This window comes from Miniopterus schreibersii, assembly GCF_964146895.1.
Source record: "Miniopterus schreibersii genome assembly, chromosome: 2".
NCBI classification, from domain to species: Eukaryota; Metazoa; Chordata; class Mammalia; order Chiroptera; family Miniopteridae; genus Miniopterus; species Miniopterus schreibersii.
Genome location: NC_138102.1, coordinates 142,528,017 through 142,540,677, shown reverse-complemented (window position 1 = coordinate 142,540,677; position 12,661 = coordinate 142,528,017). Strand labels below are relative to the sequence as shown.

At 36.7% G+C, this 12,661-nt stretch overlaps 1 protein-coding gene across 13 annotated transcripts in view; it reads left to right on the top strand.

Annotated features, from left to right (window-relative positions):
- The window catches only part of LARP4 (La ribonucleoprotein 4), a 63,872-nt gene extending 53,115 nt beyond the window's left edge, over window positions 1–10,757 (top strand). For 11 of the 13 annotated variants that reach the window (XM_081127087.1, XM_081127081.1, XM_081127090.1 and 8 more), the window contains 4 exons: window positions 2,114–2,275; window positions 7,305–7,432; window positions 7,541–7,709; window positions 10,330–10,757. In XM_081127087.1, coding sequence (XP_080983213.1) covers window positions 2,114–2,275; window positions 7,305–7,432; window positions 7,541–7,709; window positions 10,330–10,668 — 798 coding nt within the window. In that variant the 3' untranslated portion in view covers window positions 10,669–10,757. The remainder of the gene's footprint in view (window positions 1–2,113; window positions 2,276–7,304; window positions 7,433–7,540; window positions 7,710–10,329) is intronic. The other 2 variants (XM_081127089.1, XM_081127088.1) reach the window with 1 other exon arrangement.
- The last annotated feature ends 1,904 nt before the right edge of the window (window positions 10,758–12,661 follow it).

Below are 12,661 nucleotides of genomic sequence, written 5' to 3'. Positions count from 1 at the left end.
TTCTGCTCAACCAACTGAGCCACACTGATCAGGGCAGGATATGATTTTTTGCTAGTCTGATAAGACATTTATTTTTAAAGCTCTGTTGGATGGTGTTAGAAACTCATACTATTTATTGTTGTTTAGAGGCAATTTTCTACCTACCATTGATTCTTATATCCACTAATCCTATAAAATCACTTAAAGAAAAATGTTAATAGTTCTAGACATGATCTTAACACTTCAAATTATTTATTTTTTGATTTGTGTGTGTGTGTGGTTTGTTCATAGTGACTATTTACCATCTCTTAACTGGGGCCTAAAAGTATTGAGGAATAAAAATGGTGTAGGAAGAGATCTCAAGAAAATCCTGCCTAGAATTTACAGATATATCATAAATGTGTAATATAATGCTTATTTTACATGTGTAAGTAGTGAAATATATACATATCTAAGTAGTATACACATAGCTTACTGATTGTCATGCATATACATATAAGGGTATATATATCACATTTATAAGTATTGAAAACATACACATTTTCAAAGAAGAAACTGTATTGCATTGAAACAAAGAATAGTCCTTAGGGCAAACTATGAACTCTTTAAAACAGAGTTGTTGTTTTCATTTATAGCTTTCTATACTTTGGGCAGCCATGAGACTTTAGGCAACAACTTCTAAGGATAACATTGTAGCAGTCACATCCTTAAGTGGCCCTGAACAATTGAGGATAAGAGGAATTAGGTTTGAGATCTGTTTCATACGTTGAAAATACCTAGATTGAGGACTGAAAATTGAGATGAAGAAAAAGGAGACAGGGATGTTTTCCAATAGGAAGGACAGGGATGGGGGGGTGCCCTTGTGCAGGAGAGAGATGTTAACTAGAGATAAAATTTAGGATTTGTAAGCTTACTCATAGTAACTGAAGTCATAAGAGTAAATGAGATCATGGCAGGGTACTCTCTGTAGAGGGGGTAATTTTTAAAGAGGGGCCAAGGATGGAATCTTGGGAAGCATAGGTGGCTTTGGGCTGATAAATGAGATTATTCATTTTGTTGTTTGAAGTATCCAAGCAAAATCTGAGTGGAGATGGCTGATAGGCAGGCATATGGATATCTGGGTTTCAGCTGAAGATCTGGGCTGAAAGTATTTAAAGTGTACAATGCAACAATTTTTGGTAAATTTTCAAAGTTGTGCAGCCCAAAAGTGACCAAAAAGTGAATAAGATTGTTTTAAGGATTGTTTGTGTATAAATGATAGTTGTAGACATGGATAAAGGATATCCTTGCACAGGGAGAGTATGGAAAGTGAGAAGTAGTGACTGTACAGAAACCAAAACCATCAAAAGAAGTAGAAAGGGAGAGAATAGCACATGATTGCCATACCTGAGAATCAAGAGAGGGGTAGCACAGAAGCTAAGGGAGAAATGAGCTTCCAAAAGAAAGATGTTTACCATGCCAAATGCTATGGTGAGGTCATGGAACAAAGTCCTCCAGGCTTTTGCACTGTGGAAGGCATTGGTGACTTGTCAAAGCAGCCTTAGAGGTGAGGAAGTAGAGGAGGTATAGCAAGTGAGAAGTTTGTCAGAGGATATAGAGGGTGGTAGAGTGAAAGGGAAAGATGAGATTTTTCAAGGAAGGATATTGTTCTCTCTTGAGACAATATGGAAGGAGAAAAGACAATGGCAAATTGACGTGAGGTATGGTTTTTTGGTTTTTGCTATGAAAGGGGTATAGCTAATTTAGAAAGCAAAGAATAGTGGAGATTGATTAGAAGGCTTAGGAGTGTGGTAAAAGAAACAGGAGAGGGAGCTGACAAAAGGTAAGGAGGATTGATCAAGACTAATGAGAGCTCATGTTCTCTTTGGCAGCACATACACTAAAATCGGAACAATACAGAGAAGAATAGCATAGCCCTGTGCAAGGATCACTTGCAAATTTGTGAAGCGTTCCATGTTAAAAAAAAAAAAAAAAAGACTAATGAGAGCTCAACTGAGATGAGAAGCCAAGAGTTTATAGGGAAACAATTCTGTGCATTAGGGTAGAGTTTGTTGTTTGAAGCTTTCAGCTTTTGTGGTACAGAATCAGAGAATGAGATAGCCATGTGACCTGTTTTACGATTTGTGTCTTTTAGAGACCCCATCCTTCAACAGCTGAAGCAAAGGCTCCAACACCAAAGTTTGACTTATTAGCCTCAAATTTTCCTCCTTTACCTGGAAGTTCATCAAGAACGCCAGGTGAACTTGTTTTGGAGAGTAGGATGTCTGATGTTGTTAAAGGTGTCTACAAAGAGAAGGTAAACACTGAAACACCCAATCTTCTACTTTGTGGGACTATAGTATTAGCCTGTTTTAAGTTATTATTTAGGTTTTTATTTGTTCTTAAGTATTTCTAATATAGTTTTTATTCATGGGGTTTTCAGCATACTTTGTGTATTATAAAAAGATTTATGATAGTCCTGTGGCCAGGTGGCTCAGTTCATTGGAGTGTCATCCCGTACACCAAAAGGTTGCTGGTTCGATTCCTGGTCAGGATATATACCTAGGTTGCAGGTTCGATCCCTGGTCAGGGCTTATAGGGGAAGCAAATGATCGATATTTCTTTCTCTCATTCTTTCTCTCTCTCTCCCCCTCCCTTTCTTCTTCTCTATCTAAAATCAATTAAAAAATATATCCTCAGTTTTAGTTTCTTGGTGGGATGGGGGTGGGCTAAAGCCATAGGAAGAAAAATGTGATGTATGTGTCCAGTATGTACTATTTTGTTTCATTTTGCAAGAAGAGTTGAACTATTTTTGATAATGAGTAAGTGGTGGAAAATGGGGGGGGAAAACAACAAAAAAAATCCTCAGGTGAGGATTTTTTTTAAAAATGTCATTTCTACTTAAGTGCCTATAATTAACCAATGATGTAAATGAGAATTCTAAGTTCAGTCTTTCAAATAATGGAGAGTGGATGTTAAAAGGTTGGGATACCTCATCCTATATTATTTTTGAGTGTAGACCTCTTCATTTAGGAAATTCTCATTCCCCACAAAATTTTCTCATTTTCTGCCCTTTTTTTCTAATTCAATTTTTGTTTTAATAGTACATATACACAGTATATCTAGGCTTATAATGGAAATAGGGCCCTGCAACCACCTTCAACTCTAGCTTTTTCTCCTGACATTTATTCTTGTATTTCTAATTAACATGGTTATACTGCTGTTTTTTTATTTGTCAGTTATGGATGTTGTCTATTAACTTTACATTCTGGAAGCTAAGGATTTAGCTCTCTTTTTTTTTCTTTAATGAATTTTTTTTAAAAAATATATCTTTATTGATTTCAGAGAGAGGAAAGGCGAGGGAGAGAGAAAGATAGAAACATCAATGATGAGAGAGTCATTGATTGAGCCCGCAACCCCGGGCATGTGCCCTGACCGGGAATTGAACCCCGATTGCCTGGATCCTAGGTCGATGCTCAACCGCTGAGCCACGCCTGGCCAGGCAGGATTTAGCTCTCTTAAAGCAACACACTCTTCTCATCCACCCAGTAGATTTTACTTCATCATATCTAGGATACCATCAATTATAAGATGCCCCATTATTTTAGTATCACTAAGAAAATTAAAAACATTGCCAGTTAGACTAGGATATGCCATCATTGTAAGTTACATCTCAGTATTACATATTTTTTTCTTAACAGCCTCATAGTATACCTTTGTTATTTCTCCTTTCTTATATTCTTAGTGGCCTCCTGCACAGCTATGTTCTTGGACTTCTCTTCACCATCATCCTGAGAATTTTCCTTACTCTTTTTAGATCCCCTCTTTTTCTTGCTCTTGTTTTACTTTCCCATATTAGGGTGAGTCACGTCTTCCCAAGCTTCCTGAATAAGTGGTTTTTAGTATAAACTTGTAGAGATCTTGCATTCTGAAAATATTTTTCTTTTCTCACAGTTGATCAGTAACTTATCTCTGTAGAATTCTCTAGTAGAATTCATTCTACTATTGATAGACATTTGAGCTGTTTTTCCCTTGCAATTTTGAAGGTACTTCATTGTCTTGTTTTTAAAGAAAAGTACAATATTGTAGTTATTTTGTCAATTCTAATATTCACATTTTTCACCTTTGAAAATCAAGCTGTCTTTTAATTAAAAGCTATTGTAGTTAAAGTGGCAGTGTAGAAAGTAGTGGTATGTTTTACAGTTGATGGCTACTCATATTTGGTGACGTATGATACACATAAATTCTTAATGAAGAATAATAGCAAAGCATACTTCCCTTTGTAACCCCAACTCACAATTGTGGGCTGAAAACACCAGTATCTTAGCAGTGTGCTGTCTCTCCTCTTCCTGTTTACAGATCTTCCTATTCTTCCCTTTTCTCCTCCTGAGAGATAAATGATCCTGATTTTGCTATAATAATATTCTTGCTTTTCTTTATTGTTTTACCATTCTGGGTTAGGAAACTTTTTCTGTAAAAAGCCAGATAGTAAATATTTTAGGCTTTGTGGACCACATGCTGTTGCATATTTTTGTTTGTTTTTAAATCCTTTAAAAACTTACCATTCTTAGCTCGTAGGTCATACCAACACAAGTCACAGGCTGGATTAGGCCAGCAGGCCTTGGTATACCAACCGCTAACCTAAGCAGTACATTGTTGAGTGTGCTTGTTTTTGAATACTGCATAAATGGAATTATACAATATGTATTCTTCCATTACTTCTTCCCTTCTGTGTTGTATGAAATATATCAGTGTTGATACAGGTGACTATTTTTCAGTGTCCTATAATATTCTACTGTAAAAATGCAACATTCGTTCTAGTGTTGATGGGCATTTGAGCTTTTTGTTTGGTTTTTTGTCTGTTTGCCATTATAAGCAATACTACTATGAAAGTTCAAACTTTCTCTTCATATGAGCAAGAACATTTCTAGGGTATATACATAGTGGGATTGCTGAGTGATGGGGCTTTTTTTTTTTTTAATTGCTATTGTGGTTAAATTGTCTTTGTTATGTTTGTTGGCCATTTGAGCCTCTTTTACAAGGAGTCTTTCAAGTATTTGGCACATTTTTAAATTCGGTTATCTCTTATGTTACAGATTCATGGAATTTAAAAAATGTTCTGGCTAGTAATTTGTCAGTTATGTATATCACTAATGGTTTGTTTTCAGTCTTTAGTATTTGTGGGTAAAAACAAGTTCTTAATTTTAATATGGTTATATTTGGCAGTGTTTCCTTTATGGGTTTGTGTTTTTTTAAGTTTTTTTTTTTTTTGGTTTGTTGTTGTTGTTGTTGTTTGCTTAGGAAATAATCTAGCTTCCAGAAATTCATTTCAGAAACTATGGTTTTGTTTCCCCATTCTCCAATGACCTGTCCCTTGCTATGGCTCTTTATTTCAAATCTGGAAACTTAAGACCTTCCATGCAGGAAAAATTTCCTATATTCCTCTTTGATAAATTCTTCACCTCTTTCTTGAACTCTTTAATTTGAGATTGGACCTTGGTTTTCTTATTTTGGCTTTCCTAATTTTGATCTTTGTATTTATTTTTCTTGTTTTAATTGTGGTGAAATACAAATAACATAAATTTACCATCTTAACTATTGTTAAGTATGTACAGTTCAGTAGTGTTACCGACATTCACATTGTTGTGCAACCAATTTCCAGAACTCGTTTCATCTTACAAAACTAAAACACTACCATTAAACAGCAAATCCCATTCTCCCTTCCCTCAGCCCCTGACAACCATCATTCTGCTTTGTCTCTATGAATCTGACTATTCTGGTTGCCTCATATAAGTAAAATATAGAGTATTTTGTCTTTCGTGGCTAGCTTATTTCACTTGGCATGATGTCCTCAGATTTATCCATTGTTGTGGCATGTGTTAGTACCTTTATTCCTTTCATTGTGCAATAACATTTTATTGTGTCAGTATACAGTAGTTCCCCCCTTTATCCACAATTTCGCTTTCTGTGGTTTCAGTTACCCGCGGCAACCACAATTTAAAAATATTAAATGGAAAATTCCAGAAATAAACAATTCATAAGTTTTATTAAAAGATTTGTTTAATTGATTGCGGGGGGTGGAGAGAAACATTGATGTGATAGCAACACATATTGGCTGCCTCCTGCACAGCCCTTACTGGGAACCGAACTTGCAACCCCCTCGGTGCACAGATGATGCCCAACCAACTGAGCCACACCAGGCAGGCAACAGTTCATAAGTTCTAAATTGCATGCTGTTCTGTGTAGCATGCCTGGAGTGTGAATCATCCCTTTGTCTAGCTTATCCACACTGTCTGTATACACTACCCGGTCTTTAGTTTCTCTCCATTATCTAGTCAGCTGTCACTGTATCACAGTGCTTGTGTTCAAGAAACTCTTATTTTCCTTAAAGCACAAGTGTAGTGATGCTGGTGATTTGTATACACCAAAGAGAAGCTATAGAGTGTTTCCTTTAAGTAAAATGGCAAGTACAGTACAATAAGATATTTTGAGAGAGAGACACATACCACATTCACAAAATCTTTATTACAGTATATTGTTGTAATTGTTCTGTTTTTTTATTATTGTTATTAATGTATTACTGGGCCTAATTTATAAGTTAAACTTTATCGTAAGTATATATGTGTAGGGGAAATCATAGTATATGTAGGGTTCAGTACTCACTCCAGTTTAAGGGGTTCTTGGAATGTATCACCTGTTGGTAGGAGGGGACTGCTGTCCCACATTTTGTTTATTCATTCACCAGTTGATGAACATTTAGGTTGTTCTCACTTTTTTGGCAGTTATGAGTAATGCTGCTATGAACATTTTCGTATAGGTTTTTTCAGACATAATGTTTTCTTTTGGGTATCTGTCTAAGAGTAAATTATGGTAACTCTTAAGTACAACTTTTTGAGGAACTGCCTCACTATTTTGCCGAGTGGCCGCACCATTTTACATTGCCAGTCTCAATGTATGAGGGTTCCAGTATCTCCATATCATAACTAACTTTTGTTATTTCCTGTCTTACTGATTATAGCCATCCTAGTGAGTGTGAAGTGGATTCTCGTTGTGGTTTTGATTTGCGTTTCCCTAATGTCTAGTCATGTTGAACATCTTTTCATATATGCTTGTTGTCCATTTGTATCTCTTATTTGGAGAAGTATCTATAGAAGTCTAATTTTTTATTAGTTTCAGGTGTACAGCATAGTGGTTAGACATTTATATAACTTATGAAGTGATCCCCCTGATGAGTCTAGTACCCACCTGACACCATACATAGTTATTGACCGCATTTCCTATTGACTGCATTCCCCATGCTGTATTTTACTCTAAGTACAATTTTGAAAATATGTCTTTATTTTAAGGAAAATGAAGAGTTGAAACAAGTTAGTTGCCCAGTACCTGCAGAGGATGAACAGACAGATTGCACCGTTGCCCAAAAACTCAATATGAGTACCAGTCCTCTGTGTACAGCTGAGCCTCCTGCATTAAGGTACAGGTTTCGATATAGAAGATCTTCCACATTAAGATTACTTTTTTTCTGATATTTGCTCACCTGTTTCTGTGTACTAAGTCTAATGTCAAGCTCTTTTTTTCTTAGCACAACTCAGCAAGAAAAGGATCTAGTAGAGGAATCTACCGTTCAGAAGGATGTTCTCAACCCGACAACCATATTAGTTTCTTCCCCAAGTCCTACAAAGCCATCAAGGACAAATACTGCTTCACCATGTAATAGTAACATAAATGCAGCTGTAACTGTGGCCCTACAGGTAGCTTGATGGATTTTTTATGAGAAAAAAATAATGGGTTAAATAATGAGTTTTCCCCCATAACTCTTTGTCATAGCAGTCATTTGGAAATAACCCAAATTGAGTTTCCTGCATCCAAAAAAAGCTAAAGGAGCTTAAAGTCACTGAAGAAATGGGGAATTTTAGTCATGTTGAGGGAGTGAAGAAGTTACTTTTCATTCTGTTTCTTTTTATTGCTTTTTGTCTAATCATATTATGGTTAAGTGAAGCTTCTTGTCTATGTTATGTTGTATGTATCATTTTGGGGCTAGTATAAAGAGGCTTTGGCCCTCTTGAATGTAACAAGTCTGTGGAACCTATGAGCAAAGACTCATTTTTATTCAATTTCCAGAATCTTTTTTATATACATATGTTTTTTATTGATTTCAGAGAGGATTTCAGGGAGAGGGAGATAGAAACATCAATGATGAGAGAGAATCATCAATCGGCTGCCTCCTGCACGCCCCCTACTGGGGATTGAGCCAAAACCCTGGCATGTCCCCTGACCAGAATCAAACTATGCCTACTGATTCATAGGTCAATGCTCAGCCACTGAACCATGCCAGCTGGGCCAGAATCATCATTTTTATAATTAGGAAAATACAGAAAAGCCAGGGGGAGGGGGGACACGATACAGAATTTTTCTATAATCTATTATTTTGATTGATTGATTTTACTGGGGATCAGTCCTGTAACCCAGGCATGTGCCCTGACCAGGAATTGAACTGGCAACCTCTTGGTGCACAGGAGGATGCTCAGCTATCTGAGCCAGACCAGCCAGGCCTTTCATTTATTTATATATAACTAGTAGGATTTTGGTGCAGCTTTTCCTTGTCTCTAGGTTAAGAACATTTTATCCCTGGCCTGGTAGCTTAATTGGTTAGAGCATTGTCCTGATAATGCCAAGATTTCAGGTTTGACCTTCAGTCAGGGCACATACAGGGATCAACCAGTGAATGAGTGAATGCATAAATAAGTGGAACAACACATCAGTGTTTCTCTGTGTCTCTTTCTTTCCCTTTCTCTCTCTCTGAAATCAATAACTTTTTTTTTAAAAAGAACATTTTATCTTGTGCTTTAATAAGATAGTATTAAGCCCAGCTGATATGGCCCATTTGATTAAGCATTGACCCATGCACCAGGAGGTTGCCAATTCTATTCCCGTCAGGGCACATGCCAGAGTTGGAGGCTCAGTCCCCAGTAGGGGGCATGCAGGAGGCAGCCAACTGATGTTTCTATCTCTCCCTCTCCCTTTTTCTCTGAAATCAATAAAAACATTTTTAAAAAGATAATAATAGAGTAGCAGCTACCAAATATTGAATACCTACTATGTGCTAAGAACACTGTTAAACTGTTAAAGACTTTTTACATGCTTCATCCTATTTTCACAACACCTCTGTTGGCCTACTTTTTCAGATGAAATAATTATGACTTTTAATTAGTCTTCTATTAATGTGTGATTGGTTTCCAACTGCTCTGCAGAGATTCTTAGAATCTCTCTCAGGGTTCTTTGTAGCTAGGTAGGGAAGAGAGTGAATCCATTTTATCTCATCATATGGATGGACCATTATTAATTTAATCTGTCCTTGTTAGACATTTAGGTTGTTTCCAGGTTTTTTTCATTACTATAAACAATGCTAACATGAAAATCCTTCAGATAAATTCCTGAAGTGAAATTATTGTTTCATATATAAATTGCAACAGTTTTTATTATTTTCAACAAACGTACATACTTTTTTCTTTTTTTTTATTTAAAAAAAATTTTTTTTTAAACCTCACCCTAGGATATTTTTTCCATTGCTTTTCAGAGAGAGTGGAGAGGGAGTAGGGGAGACAGACATCGATGTGAGAGAGACACACCGATTGGTTGCCTCCTGCATGCTCCCTGACCAGGGCCAGGGATCAAGCCTGCAACTGAGGTTCATGCCCTTGGCTGGAATTGAGCCCAGGACCCTTCAGTCCGCAGGCCAATGCTCTAACCACTGAGCCAAACTAGACAGGGCTTTCTTTTTTTATGCTCACTCTAGGATGTGTTTATTGATTTGGAGGTGAAGGGGAGACATTGATGTAAGAGAGAAACATCGATCGGTGGCCTCCCATACATGCCCTAATGGGGGATTGAACTCACAACCTAGGTATGTGCCCTGATGAGGATTCAAACCTGCAGCCTTTTGGTGTACAGGACAACACTACAACCGACAGTGCCACCCAGCCAGGGCGACAAAAGTACTTTTTTTAAAAGATTGTGCTGGCCCTGACCAGGTAGCTCAGTTAGTTAGAGTATCGTCCCGATACACCAAGGTTGCAGGCTCAATCCCTGGACAGGGCACATATAAGAAGCAACCAGTGAATGCAGAAATAAGCGGAACAACAAATCAATGTTTTTTTTTCTCTCTCTCTCCCCCCTCCCCCTCTCACTCTCTCTATAAATAAAAATTTTTTTAAAAAGATTGTACTGATACACTTTAATAGCATTGTATAAGAGAGTGCCTTTATCCTTTCTTAGAAAGTAATTTATTTTCTTGTTAATACTGTCCTTTTTGTACTTTATTACTTAGAGAATGTGCGCCATAATTTATTTTTGTTTTTCTTCACTTCAAAGGAACCCCGAAAGCTAAGTTATGCTGAAGTGTGCCAGAAGCCGCCTAAAGAGCCATCTCCAGTTCCTGTGCAGCCACTACGAGAACTTCGTTCCAATGTAGTGTCTCCCACCAAAAATGAAGAGAATGGAGCTCCTGAGAAATCCATTGAGAAACCACATGAGAAGCCAGAAGCAAGGGCTAGTAAGGATTATTCTGGCTTCCGAGGCAATACCATTCCCAGGGGAGCAGCTGGAAAAATCAGGGAACAGAGACGCCAGTTTGGCCACAGGGCTATACCTCAGGGAGTGACTCGACGTAACGGCAAAGAACAATATGTGCCACCCAGATCACCAAAGTAAAACAAACACAAACTATTCAAAAACTCCTCTCTCTTCCCATTAAACTTGAGCCGTGGCTATATTGAACTGTTTTGGAGGGGAGAGGGTAACCAGGAAGGAAACAGGAGAAAGTATATCCTTAAATCATTATGGATTTTGGAGTTGTGAGCAGTAGAATCCCAAAATCATCTCTAAAGTGATTTTAAAATGCTGGAGGATTCCAATCAGTATAAATATATATATATATGTATACATATATAAAAATATAATTTTTCTATTTTTGTTTTTGATTTTAATTTGCAGAGATCTGCCTGGAATCAATTTTGAGGGTTCAGATTTAGCTTGGGGAAAAACAGTACACATCCTTCAGTATAGGAGATGAGGGAGTGAGAGAAAATATTTTTTGAAGAAGCATTTCTGTAAAATTAGAAATTACTTTTTTTAATCTATTTAAAGTTTGGCTTGGAGAATGCCATCTCTGCCTATATGGCCTTGTGTTGCAAAGCAGATCAGTGGCTGGGGTGCCTGGTGTGTGTGTGTGTGTGTGTGTGTGTGTGTGTGTGTGTGTGTGTGTGCGCGCGCAAGAGTGATTGAAGCCAAATCTGTTGTCATGTTAGTAAATGATTTGAAAACTGAATGTAATACATACTTGAGATTTTTTTCCAGTTTGATATGTAGTCTCTTTTTGACCTTACTAATATTTCATTCAACAAGCTTTTAAACTCTGATTGTACTTGGAGATGTGACTACCAATCAGTTTGATACTCAAGGAAAGAATGGGGGTTATTCAGATAATTGAAAAATATGTCTTAGATCTGAGGAGGTAGGTAAAATTTGTCTTCAGACGTTTACACTGGCCTGTGATCCCCCCCCACCACTAAAATAGGAAATAATTTTTTGTGTGTTATTTCATTTGTTACTCTCTGTTCTTTGACTACCAACCCCCAGAAGCAAAATAACCAACCACCTACATAATTGTATGTTTCTAACTGCCTTGACCAGTCTAGTCAAATCATATAACTGTTCTAAATTTCTGAACTGAACAGTCAAGTATTTTACTCTTCTGTTCATGTATGTAGAAGTTTAGGTCCCAAAATGGTAGGGCAGACTTAACCTACAGTAATTTATTTGTGTTAGTGTTAAAGATGAAACATTGTAATTGACTCTTAAAGTGTTAAATAGTGTAGAAGTAAAAAGAATTTTTTTTTAAGGCTTAATTTGGGGAAAACTTTTTCTGTTTACAGTGTATTTATCATAACCTGCTTTCCCTTTCTCCAAAAAAACCCCCCACAGTTTGGAATTCACAGAAACAGAGCCAGCAAGTCAGGGGATTTTTGAGTTAAGGTGAGAAAGATAGTTGAAGAAAATTAATACATGATCTCTCAGTGAATAAAGTTGTAGCTCTCATATTAAATAGGCAAGTTTACATGCTGGTGTTTAGAAAATGGCTAAAATATTAAAAATCATGTTGCATTAATCTGTTTTAAGTCATGTGAGGTGGGGTATTTGGGTTTTTTTGGGGGGATAGTTTGTAGTAGTAATAACTGTCCCTTATGTTAGTGAATGACATGTACAAATTGAAACTGTAAATTGTGAACACTGGAAAGCACCATTGTGACATAGAGTAAACATCTTAGTAATATATAAAATGAATGTAAATGGAGGTTAAAATTACATTACTGTGAAACTCATCTTCCAATCTAAGTTAAGCTGTGGAGATTTGTATTAGTAGGTAACTGTTTAGAGCTTTGAAAACACTGCACATTTCTGTACAAGCCAGAGTTGTTATTTCTTTGTAACTTATTCAGCTTGGCGATTGCTTTTGATTTGGTGGGTTGATAACATGATATAATACATTTAAGTAAGGAGAATCATTTCTACACACTATTTTTTTAAATCATCTACAAATGAAACATACAATTAAACTACCTGTGCTGAAATTTGGGGGAAACTTAGGTTCTTTTTTTAAAAAAGTATTAATAATCATTGAGTATATCTATGATAAAAGTGCTTA